At 50.9% G+C, this 11,974-nt stretch overlaps 1 protein-coding gene across 1 annotated transcript; it reads left to right on the plus strand.

Annotated features, from left to right (window-relative positions):
- Window positions 1-2,941: 2,941 nt before the first annotated feature.
- On the plus strand, window positions 2,942-11,448 carry CPN1 (carboxypeptidase N, polypeptide 1; the record flags this gene model as incomplete). Its single annotated transcript, XM_009081740.1, is given in 9 exon segments — window positions 2,942-3,138; window positions 3,804-3,959; window positions 4,402-4,523; window positions 4,525-4,573; window positions 6,088-6,199; window positions 7,600-7,739; window positions 8,043-8,142; window positions 9,249-9,367; window positions 11,178-11,448. Coding segments are annotated over 9 exon segments (1,127 nt in total), but the record flags the coding sequence as incomplete, so codon positions are not given.
- Window positions 11,449-11,974: the final 526 nt, after the last annotated feature.

The raw sequence follows: 11,974 nt of genomic DNA on the forward strand, positions 1-11,974 counted from the left end.
GGATGGGGACAGCGGTTCGGAGAGGACGAGCTTCTTTGCCACACTCCCTGCCACGCGGCACTGTTGGCACACTGGGCGGGGGGTATCTCGCTTTCCAGGCAGGATTCTTGGCAGTGCCCGGGTGTCAGGCGGAGCTGCCTCCAGCTGGGACCACGCAGCCAGCCCAGGGATGCACACGCACAACCTGCACACGTGCACTGTGCTTGCAGGAGCTGCGGCGTGGCCCAGGCACGTACTTTGGACGGGGCTCTGATTTTTCAGCACAAGCTGATGTGAGAACCCAGGCAAGTCCATCCCAGCACCCCACTTGCCCTGACACCCTCTCCCTTCCAAAACAGTGTCGTGCAGGCAAGAAGAGGCAGCACCCACCCTCCGCCGTGTGCTGTTGTGTAGTGGCAGGAGGGAAGAGTTCTGCTCTTCCTCCTCCAGTCTCCAAAGGCAGGAAGACAGTGAGCAGGGTCCCCGGCAGACCAGACGCTGGACTCCCACAGCCCTGCCAGCCCTATGGACTGTGCAGCCCCTGTGACAGGCTGATCTCAGGGATCTCCACCTGCTGCCACGTGGCCCTGTGGAGCATTGGCAGCAATGGCCCCTTGAGCTGCTGCCTGTGCAGAATGGAGATGCTGCTGAGCCAGACCTTGCTGGCAGCCAGGTGCCCCTGGGGGGCTGAGGGGACCAGCTGGCTCTCTGGGCTAGGAGGCTGCACACAGGGTTCCATTGCATCCCTTCCTTCTGCCCCTAAGCACCAGATAAGAACAGAGCTCTGCCTACCTTTTGCAGGATCTTTTGCCTTTGCAAATCCAGGCTGATTTGAGGCCGACAAGTCCAGGCAGCCTAGTCATGTGGAAAACTGCCAGCAGTGGTGCAGGGGCAAGTGGAACCTCTACCTGTGGCCCCCTCAGTGGGGCAGCGTCCACAAAACCCACAGCAACCCATGCCTGGCAGCAGCTTGCCCAAGGACACACTGCACTGGAGGCACACTGCTACCCTCCTGCAGCCCAGCATATCACCTTCAGGGGTGCCAGGAGGTGGGATGGGAGGCTTCCCACCCTGGCCACCTCTGCAAAAGCCCTGTTCAGCATGATGCTGAGGACACCTGGGGCACTGTCACAGTGCATCAAGGACTGATTCGAAGCAATGAGTGAGCAAAGGGCACTGTCAGTCCACCACTGGATTTTATACTTGCAGAACCACCGGAGAGCAGCTGGAAAGGCTGTAAGAGGTGACTGACATCTCCCCTTCGACAGGCAGGCAGCATGGACCTGTATCCCTGCTTGTGGCATGGGCCACTGTCAGGCTGGTACTTTCAGCTCGTAGCATTAAGATTTTGGGAAACTGTGGATTTCCCTGAAGGACATGGGAAGTAACTCTGAAAAGCAAGCCTAGAGTTAATGAGCTTACATGCAGTAATTAGGGCTTGTGTGTCCAAGTTTAAGGGTTTGCATACTGAAAAATGCTAACAAGTCCTGCTGCAAACTTGAACAAAACAGAGAATGCCTGCTGAGACCTTATTTTTTTAAAAGGCTGCACATATGCCCAGGATTTTTCTATATTTTTAATAACTGAATTATCTAATTAAATCAGTTTTCATGTCCCTGAAACCTAACAAGGTTGAAATATGTTGCACACTTCTGGTGTCTTGCACTGTCACACAGCAATCAAAAGATACGGAAAAGCCAAAATTAGATTTGGTTTTTTTGGATGCGGTGTCTCCTCCCTGTGCAGCAACAACATGGGGGCTTTTGCAATCAGCAGCCCCCAATGTGGGGCTGCAATGCCTTTTGCTCCAGGAATCCTGATGGACAACCATACATGGCAGCAGGGCTGCACACTGCCGCTGCAAGTCTGGTACCTGCTGGTGGCCAGAAAACTCACAGTGCAATGAGAGTCTCAAGCTCTGACAAGACAACATTTGTAACAACAACCTATTTTTCCCTGACCCTTTCATGTGACAGTCAGACTCCCTTTTTAACTGAATTCCTCTGGTGTCTGTCACTCTACCAGTGCTGAGTCCAGCCTGCAATGGGACATTTTTTTCCCACAAGTAACTGCTTTAAAAAACCCTCTGGGAAAGCATAACCCATCCCTCACATGTCCTGCCTCTCCTTCAGAAAAGCAGTAAGCCCTGCTCTGTGCACTGTCTGCCTGTGGTCTCCAAGTATGTATTTTGAGACCTTGTTTTAGAAAAGTCAATGGCAAGAGACCTTTTTGCTCATACTGGAGCTGCCTGAGGGAAAGTTTGGTCCATATTCAACTCAGCTGCTGAGGGTTTCTCCAGGGTCTTGTCCTTAGAGTCAGGTAAGAGAGAGGAATAGTGGAGTCCAATGCCGTCTACCATCAGCACAGGAATCAAGACTGACAGAAGCAGTCAGAGGCAACTGTGTCCTTCCAGTGAAAGAGCACATCTCACCCCAAGCCAGGGATTGGTGTTATCCTGATGAGTAATGAAAACCTTGAAGTATGCAGAGCCAGGAATGTGCCATGCTGGTGAGAGGCACTGAGAGCAAATGTGTAAGGGCAGATATGGGAGAAATGGCCTGTCTCCTCCACTGCCACCCACCACAGAGCTGTGAGGGCCTGGTGCCCCGGGGCTCAGGGCAGCAGCAATCCTGCCAGTGCTCCTTGGTGCCTCTGTGCTGCCTCTCCCCCACCCAAGACCAAACCACCTTTACATTCATCCTCTTGTATGCTCTGAAGGCCCAAAGCAACCTGGTGGGGAGCCTGAGCTGCTCCCAGGGGTGCTGTGACAAAATGGAGGGGAGCCCATATGGGAACTGTGCCACTCTCCCTCTGTGAGAATTGCATTTTCCAAAGGGAAGGGTCATTTCTCACAATTTATTGAGTGTCTCGTGGGCTTGCCTGGGGCGCCCTGTGGTAGGAATTTGCTCCTCCCCGCCTCTCTCAGCCCTGGCTGAAGATGTCACTCTCTTGCTCTCTCCAGTGGAGCCAGAGTTCAAGTATGTTGGAAACATGCATGGGAACGAGGTGCTGGGCCGTGAGCTGCTGCTGCAGCTCTCTGAGTTCCTGTGTGAGGAGTACCGCCGGGGCAACGAGCGGATCACCCGCCTCATCCATGACACGCGCATCCACATCATGCCCTCCATGAACCCCGACGGGTACGAAGTGGCTGCCAAGCAGGTACCAGGCAGCGATTGCATCCTCCGGGTAGGGGCAGAAAGCCCTTCAAATTCCTGTGGGATCCCCTTCACCACACGTAGAAGGAGGGCACATTTTTCCTCTCTGTGCCCTGCCAAATTTGTCCCCTTCAACTGGTGTTGCTGCTTCTAACCTCCTGTGCCAGGGGCTCATACTGTGTGTCCTGCCACAGGTGGCCTTGGCAGCTGATGGAGACTTCCTACACCTGTGTTACTCTCCTTAGAAGTTATTTGTCATAGGGAGATGACAGACTGCAAATCCCCTGCCCCAGGCTGGGGCAGTGGCAGCTGAATGCCACTGTCATGAGCAGGCAGGGACATGAAGGATGGGGCAGGAGTAAGCCCCCTAGTCCTCCCCAAAATCTTCACGCATTTCTTTGTACTGCTAGACTTCAGAGAGATATTTGTAGCTCTTTCAGTTAAGACAAATTGTTTATTTGTCTTGTGCCTCTGTCACCCTGGAAAATGAATATATTGTTACTGACTTTCCCTGTCAGTACCAATACTCTTCATTGTCCTGTCAGCAATAACACACTGTTGCTCAAAGGCACGGAAGTGCTGTTATGATGCCCAGTTCTTGCCTCCCTGACACCCATCCTGGCTGCACCCACCCTGTACTCACTCCTGTGATGTATCTTTGGCCTGCAGGGCCCAGACAGCAACGGGTACTTGACGGGGAGGAACAATGCCAATGGAGTGGATTTGAACCGCAACTTCCCTGACCTCAACACATTCATGTACTACAGCAGGGAAATCAGCGGACCGAATCACCACATCCCACTGCCTGACAACTGGAAAAGCCAGGTACCAGTCTGAGATGCTGTGAGGGCTACGTGATCCTCTTAGAGTGGCTCCACACGCAAGAAAATACACTGTCCTTTGGCTCGCACAGTGCTTGTCTCCTTCTCTGAGCCTTCTGTATGCAGAGAAATGATGTAATCCTGGTCTGATATCACAGCTTGCACCTCTGTCAGGAGGAGAGGCTGGCAGCACAGCCAGTTTGGGGAGCAGGTCGCAACGTACAGGGCAGAGGAGGTGGCACGTGCTGGTTGATACCTGTGCCTCAGGTTTTGGGGTTGTGCTGGGAGAGCTGTAGCAGGGTATGCACAGGAGGAGCCTGTGATGGATAACAGAATAAGGTGCAAGGGCTGAAGCAGACACACTGCACACCCCAGCCTGGTATGGAGCAGCAGTTGGCCCAGAGGTGGCTGAGCTCTTCTCCCTGGCTCCATCTCTCTTCTCACAGGTGGAGCCGGAGACATTGGCTGTGATCCAGTGGATCAGCAGCTACAACTTTGTGCTCTCAGCCAACCTGCACGGTGGAGCGGTGGTGGCAAATTACCCCTATGACAAGTCTCAAGATCAGCGGCCGGCGCACAGTCAACACGCCTACCCCTGATGACAAGTTGTTTCAGAAGGTGAGCATGGCCACGTTGGGTGAGGGTATTCTCTGGCAGGGTGCAGTGAGTGAGAGCTGAATGGGAGTCTCTGGTCACTGCCTCATGCAGGAGCTGAGCCAAGAAACATGTTGGAAATAACCATTAGACTATGGCATTTCTGCCAGCCACCAGCTCACGAGCCAGGTCAGGGCAGTGCCACCATGAGCCAATCCCACCAAAAGGACAGGCCAGTCTTAACCCTCAGGAGCCCCTTCCTCCTCCATGCCATGCTCAGTTTCTCCACAACCCCAGTACCACTGGTGTCTTCATTACCAACCTGCTCTTCCAGTGCTGGAGCCTGCCCCCAGTTTTGCCACACATCTTGGCATGCCTAGGTTCTTCTTCCTAGAGAGGTGGCAGGGTCTGGCTGGGGGTCTGCTGAGAGCAGGGTAAGGCAGGTGGGTGCCCGGTAGGGGCTTGTAGATGATGAAGACCAAGAAATACAACAAACAGCCAGAGCACCAGGAACATAGGCAGACATCAGGGAATGCATCAGTCCATGCTGCTGATCCTGTTAGTGCTAGCTGAAGCCTGTGGTTTTTCTCCATTGTCCCAGAAAACAGTGCCTTCAGTCACTGCTTCCATTAGGAGACATCCAGCACAAGATAAAAGTAAGCCTGCGTCAGAACAGTTAATGAGAAAAATAAGTCTGAGCTGGAGTTCAGCCTTCTTTGGAAGCAGAGTCTGTGAAGGGGCTTGCCAGGACCTCCTGGAATGATGACTGTGCTCAGACCCAGATGTAGAGAGGTTGCAGTCTGGGGTGTAAGCCAATGATACCCACATAGCTTCAGGAGACAGAAATGTAACAGTTTCCCTGCTGGCAGAATGAGATTACAATGGAATCTGAACCATAATACAAGGGTATAGACTTTGCAATAGAAAATGCACATGCCAGTCTCTCTTAAACTGTGCCTTATGCAAAGGACAGGCTTTGGATACAGCAGCCCCATTTTAGCCCTGCCTTCGTGTCTAAAAATAAGCAGTAATCTTAGTAAGGGCAATAAACAAGCGGTTATTAGAACCACAAGTTGCCCATACTCTTTCCTAATCCAAATTCCCCTGATATATATGGTATTTGCATCAGGACTGGTACTGATTAGTTTTCCTCACGTATCTTCTCCCCCTGTTAGTGCTATTTGCTGTGTGGGGGCCAGCATCGATGGGGCTGAGTGTCCCTGCATGGGCCCAGTGTCCTCTGCTCCCCCTCTTCTCAGGGGTAGCAGGGCAGAATTCACCTGTACCACCAGCTAGCTTCCAGCTTGCCAGGTTACTGACCTTCCTCCTCTGCCTTCAACTGCCTATGTTTTGTAGAGGTCCTGGACACCTCATGTTGTATTTTGTGCCAATAAAATGCAGGATCTGTCTCCTGTCTGACTTCCCTCCCATACTCCCTAGAAAAGCCCGTGTGAGAGGGAGCATGTTTTGCCCAGAGCCAGGCAGGTTTCCCAGCCATGCAGAGCAGGAGTGGTAACCACTGGCTGCTCTCCTTCTAGCTGGCCAAGACCTACTCATATGCCCACAGCTGGATGTACCTTGGCTGGAACTGTGGGGACTACTTTGCCGATGGCATCACAAATGGGGCGTCCTGGTACTCACTTAGCAAAGGTAAGGGCTGGGCAGGTAAGCATCACCCACAGCAAGGTGTTGAGCTGAAAAGAGGTGAAGGGATAGACAAAAAACCTCAGGAAAGGATGGGTTGGGGAAGGACTGCAACCAGGCAGAAAGGGAGCTGGGAGTTTGGAGAGACAGAAAGCTGATCATGTGCCAGCAGTGTGCTCAGGTGGCCAAGAAGGCCAATGGCATCCTGGCCTGGATCAGGAACAGTGTGGTCAGCAGGACCAGGGAGGTGATTCTGCCCCTGTACTCGGTGCTGGTGAGGCCACACCTTGAGTACTGTGTGCAGTTCTGGGCCCCTCAGTTCAGGAAGGACACTGAGGTGCTGGAGCAGGTCCAGACAAGAACAATGAGGCTGGTGAAGGGACTCAAGCACAAGTTCTCTGAGGAGAGGCAGAGGGAGCTGGGGCTGTTTAGCCTGCAGAAGAGGAGGCTCAGGGGAGACCTTATCACCCTCCACAACTGCCTGAAAGGAGGTTGGACACAGGCAGGTCTTGCTGTCTTCTCCCAGGCAACCAGCAGTAGGACAAGAGGGCACAGACTCAAGCTCTGCCAGGGGAGGTTTAGGTTGGATATGAGGAAGAGACTTTTACGGAGAGAGTGATCAGGCATTGGAATGGGCTGCCCAAGGAGGTGGTGGATTCACCATCCCTGGAGGTTTTCAAGATGAGACTGGATGTGGCACTTGGTGCCATGGTCTAGTAACAACGGTAGGGTTGAACTCGATAATCTTTGAGGTCTCTTCCAACCCGGTTGATTCTATGATTCTATGACTGTGGCAATAGTACTGTGCCCATTGCTAGACACCATTCTGATGTCTGCATGTCAGACCAGGAAATGGCTTGGGAAGACTAGAAGTGGCTCAGGAAAGAGCCACAGAAACAGCCAAGGTCTTCAGAAGCCTGTCGTATGCTGCTGGACAAAGGAAGCATTAGTCTGTGAGTTATTTGAAAATGCTGCGGCCTAACTCCATCAAGACCCAAAAATGTGACCAAAGGGAAGACATTTCTTGTAGCTGCTGGCTCCTGAAAAAGCTGATTACAAAGGCACAATGAGGAAACTATAGAATTAGGGTAGAGAAAATATTAAAGAGGAACTGGAAAGAGATATATAGCCCTTGCAGTACCCAATCTCCCTGAGCTTCTGAAGGCAGAGTGGTGAATGATCCAGCTGAAAGAACTGGGCAGCCACAAGGGGAGGGGGCTGCCTGGCAGGGAGAAGGCTCTAGTAATGCTGTCATGAAGGGAGGAAGCTGCACCTCCAGAGCAAAGAGGGAGAGTGGGACAATTCTGAATGAAGAAAGACAAGCTAGGATGACTGGGACATGGGAATGGGGAAGGAAGGGGGCCTCGCATTCCTTTGGTCACAGGCTCGCTCTTCTTCTCTTCCAGGCATGCAGGACTTTAATTACCTCTACACCAACTGCTTTGAAATCACCCTGGAGCTCAGCTGTAATAAGTTTCCCCCTGAGGAGGACCTGGAGCGGCAGTGGATGGCCAACCAGGAGGCCCTTGTTGCTTTCATTGAAGAGGTAAGGCAGCAGTCCTGAGACCTGCACCCTTCTCCTGCAGGCCCCTATAGGCCCTGGTGATCGGCAACCAATAGGGACTGGGGATGGAAGGGAGGTGGTTATGGAGCTCGCTGGGTGCCCTGGTTGGTGGCCTCTGGGGATGCTGGTGTGTCCTAGACTGCCTCTGCTGGAGATAATCAGGAAAGCCAAAGGTACAGGGTAAGGTAGGCTTGTCCCCAGAGCTCTGCCCTCCTCCACTGCTCATCAATATCCTCTTGAGCAAAGAAGTGCTCTTGATACATCAGTCTATCTCCCACCCTGCAGGTTCACCAGGGCATCAAAGGGATGGTGTCAGACGAGAACAACAATGGCATTGCAGGAGCAGTGATTTCTGTCCAGGGAATCAGCCATGACATCACCTCTGGTGGGTTGTTGGTCTGCTTGCATGCTGTCCCTTTTGGATGCAGTCTCTCAGAGGCTATCTGGGTATGTGGGTGGAGGTTAGCAGGCAGGGCGGTATGTGTGGCCACCATGGTTTGCTTCCCAAAAACACTAGCTGTGAGCAATATGCCTGTGATCTTAGACCAGGAAGGGCTTAGGAAATCTTAGGAAAGACAACATTGAGAACTAGAATGCAGACCTTATTGTGAAAGGACTTCAGAAACTCAATTTCTATGTTATCTGAGAGACACAATTGAGAGAATAATCTACTCAAGCATCTAACTATCTACAAAGAGACAAAGCAGTGGATAGCAAAGGACACGATGGCAGAATAAGATGAAAGACTGAAAGTTCAAGCCAGACAAGTTTAGACTGAGAATGAAGTGCCACTTCAGTTTATCCAAGTTGTGTTTGTTTCTCCTTTGCTGGCCAATTTTAACCTCCTTTTCACGAACACCCTCCTTCAAGTGGACCAAACATTACAGATTGGTTGCGGAAAATAGCGGATACAGCTCTTCAGAGGTCAGACTATGAAATCATCAAATCTCCTCCTGGCTGTAGGTCTGTGATACCGTAACAATCTAATATTTGCCATTTATTATCCCAACATACATAGGAAAGGGGAGTGTGCAAGAGGTCACAGAATCACAGAGGAACTGGCTGCCAAGACCCTCTGGGCTCTCCTGTCCAGCCTCCTGCCTGGAGCAGGGTTGTCTCCAATGTTGGCTCTGATCAGCCACTGCTTCCTCCAGCCAATTCTCACCGACTCCAAGGATGGAGATTTCACAGCTGTCTGTGAGATAGAGATTTCTCTGCTGTCCTGTGCCAGGATTGGGCCACCTTCACAGTGAAGCTGCACTCCCTGATCCATCCTGAAGCAATTTGTAATATCCATCCAGTTCCATAGATGGGATCATACTCAAATTGTCAAAGTGATCCATAATGTGGTGCTTCCTCACTGTTGGCTGTCCCTAACCACACCAGTACGCAGTCTGTCAAAGTGCTTCTGGGGCTTCCTTATGCAGGGAGAATCAGGAAGCAGCTGAGCTGAGAATCCTGAGTGCTTTCTCTTCCTACCTTGTATTCCAGGTGATATGGGGGATTATTTCCGGCTGCTGCTGCCTGGCACTTACACTGTCACAGCCTCTGCAGAGGGGTATCAGCCCCAGATGGTGACAACAACAGTGGGACCAGCTGCCCCTTCATTGGTGAGTCAGGTTGCATAGTCACAAGGGTTTCTCAAAATATCTTCACCCCAGGGAGAAAGAAATGCAGTGGGGGATGTCTAGTGAGAAAAAGAGAAATGAAATGGGATGTAGAGCATTGCCAGTGGCTATATGCTGCCTGCTTTGGCAGACAGACAGCTCCACTCAGCAAACAGAGGACAACAGGTTGAAGACAGTGTCATGTACCTTTAAATTCCTTACTGACAGCTCGCAGCTGCACTGGGATGCTATGCAAGCTCCTGTGTCCATCTGCCTCTTGGGAATGGGGAGAGCCTGTGACTGGCTGGGGCTGCTGCTCTTTAGCTCTCTTTCCATCCTCCACACTCTCCAGGATGCGATGATGAGAGACAGCAGCTGCTGCCTGAGGTTCAGTTATTCCCCTGGTTCTGTACTCTACTATCATCTGCATCCTGCCTGGGACCTAAACGTTACCAAACTCATAGCAAGAAGCTGAAGTCTGCATTTCTTTCTGCTGAGAGCACCCAAGACAGATGGGAACTGGGTGCCAACAAAGAACAGCTATGCACCTTTGGGAGATGAAGTGCTCTTGATATCACTGTGTCCCCTACAGTGCCTTGCTGAGGGCAGGCTGGACAACTAGAAATTGGTTATAAAAACAGTGGGTGGTGATCCTTGCAGTTGCCTTGTGAACATGGTGGAACCACAGTTGCAGCCTCCTCTAAGGACCTAAAGCATCCTGGCACATCATTTGCTTTACTGCATGTACACTGGTCAGGCTCTGCTGTAAATACACTGTGGTTGTTGTCTCACCCTCCATCTCTTCATCCTACTCTGCCCAGCCTCTGAAGTTCTTCCAGAGCTGCCCTTTTCTCAGGATTAGAAACCTTCTAATTTTCATTCTAAATTTATTTATGGTCAGTTTATCCCTGTCTGTTCTTATGCCAATGTTGTGCTTTAAATAGCTCCTCTTCTTCCCTGGTATTTACTCTCTGGTGTATTTATAGAGAGCTGTCAAGCCCAGTCCTTGCCTTTGTTTTGATAGGTTAAGCACCCAGCTCTTTGGCTTTCCTTTTTAAAACAGATTTTGGTTTTACCATGTTACTGTAGAAGACTGATTTGTTCCCTGATTGTCTGATTTTTGCCGATCTCCTCTCACAGTAGTCCTCCTGTCCCCATTTCTGCAGTAGCTCTCATATCCACTGTTCACCCCATCCTTCCCCCTGGAAAGCCCATACAGCCCCATTCCAGTTTCACCTTTCTGTATAGCCTCCCCATTTATCTGATGCTATGTTTTGCACGCTCCTTGTCCCCTTCTTCCTCTTGCACCTGCTTGCATGGCTGTAGCGGATGGAGGTTTCTTTCCTGGAATGTTTTTTGCCTGGATCTACTGGAATCACTGCTTGCTGAAAGACTGATTAAGCAGGATTCAGCTAACAAGATGTGATTGAAAAAAGGATTGTGTCCTAAGCCATCCTGTGTATTAAATATTCACAGAGATGCAAAGTAGTGCTATGTCTCTACTCTCTGGTGAGAAAAGGTGAAGAAAGAGCCGTTCACAGCTCCTCTTCCAAACCATCCTAGAACATCATATTGCCACAGGAACAACTCTGCATAAGAAATGTAGCTCAGTATTGGTACAACATTTTCCACGGGGAAAAAAGTTTCCAGCTGCTTTAAGTACTGAGTTCCCATAACACTGACTGAGGCCCCTTATTGTTTGTCTTGGCTCCAGAGACAGCTTCGAAGGCTAGCGGCACAGGCAGGTCCTGCAGACCCCTGAGCCAGCAGAGCACACACATGGTATTGCACATTATTTTTGTTCTTTCTCCAGGTGCATTTCCAGCTCAAACAAGAAGTGGTGAGGAAGCCCCCAGAGCGTAAAGCCTTGGGTACACGCATGAACAACAAAGCCCTTCAGAAGAAGGTCGTGCCAAGAGCCACCCACCGGGGGACCCAAAGATGAGGACAGCTCACTTGGCTGAGAGTGGGGGGAAGCCGTTTATAGGAGGCCTGGCTGATGACTCCAGCCAGTGACCTTTCCAACAGTCCATCATGAAACTAGCCCAAATTATTAGGTTATTAAACAAGGAAGTATTTAATCCATGAGCAAATTGTGAAGTCATTCACAACAAAATATGCCTGGGCTACAGTTCCCTGGGCAATGTGACTGTGCTCCCTTTACTCCTGGACTCAGTTGCTACAGCCCACGTGAGATGCCCAGACACTAGTGCAAACCAGGGATAATAAATCCAAGCCCTGGTCTTTGCTGCACAGCTGTGTACATGAATCCTGGCACTGATCCTCTCAGTACAAGTGCCATGCTTCTCCCTCAGGTGAGAACACCTCACTTGCTGCCTGTAGACCCCAAAGTTAGGGGAAGGTCAGTTTTGAAGCAGGCAGTCATGTGACCAGCTCTGAACACAGTTTGAACCACGTGTAGCACAGCTATTGCTGGTTTGCAACACCACACATAGGAATGCAGCACTGGGAGGTGGTGGTCCAAGGTCTTGATGTGCAGATGGGACTTTCTAGTAGCTGGTTTGGATTATTTGTAGTCAGACAGAATGAAATGGTACATGCTGGGAAAAGCCAATGATTATCCTGTCTGCTTATGTCTTCAGACCCAAA

The sequence above is a fragment of the Acanthisitta chloris genome, unplaced genomic scaffold (assembly GCF_000695815.1).
Source record: "Acanthisitta chloris isolate BGI_N310 unplaced genomic scaffold, ASM69581v1 scaffold29219, whole genome shotgun sequence".
NCBI classification, from domain to species: domain Eukaryota; kingdom Metazoa; phylum Chordata; class Aves; order Passeriformes; family Acanthisittidae; genus Acanthisitta; species Acanthisitta chloris.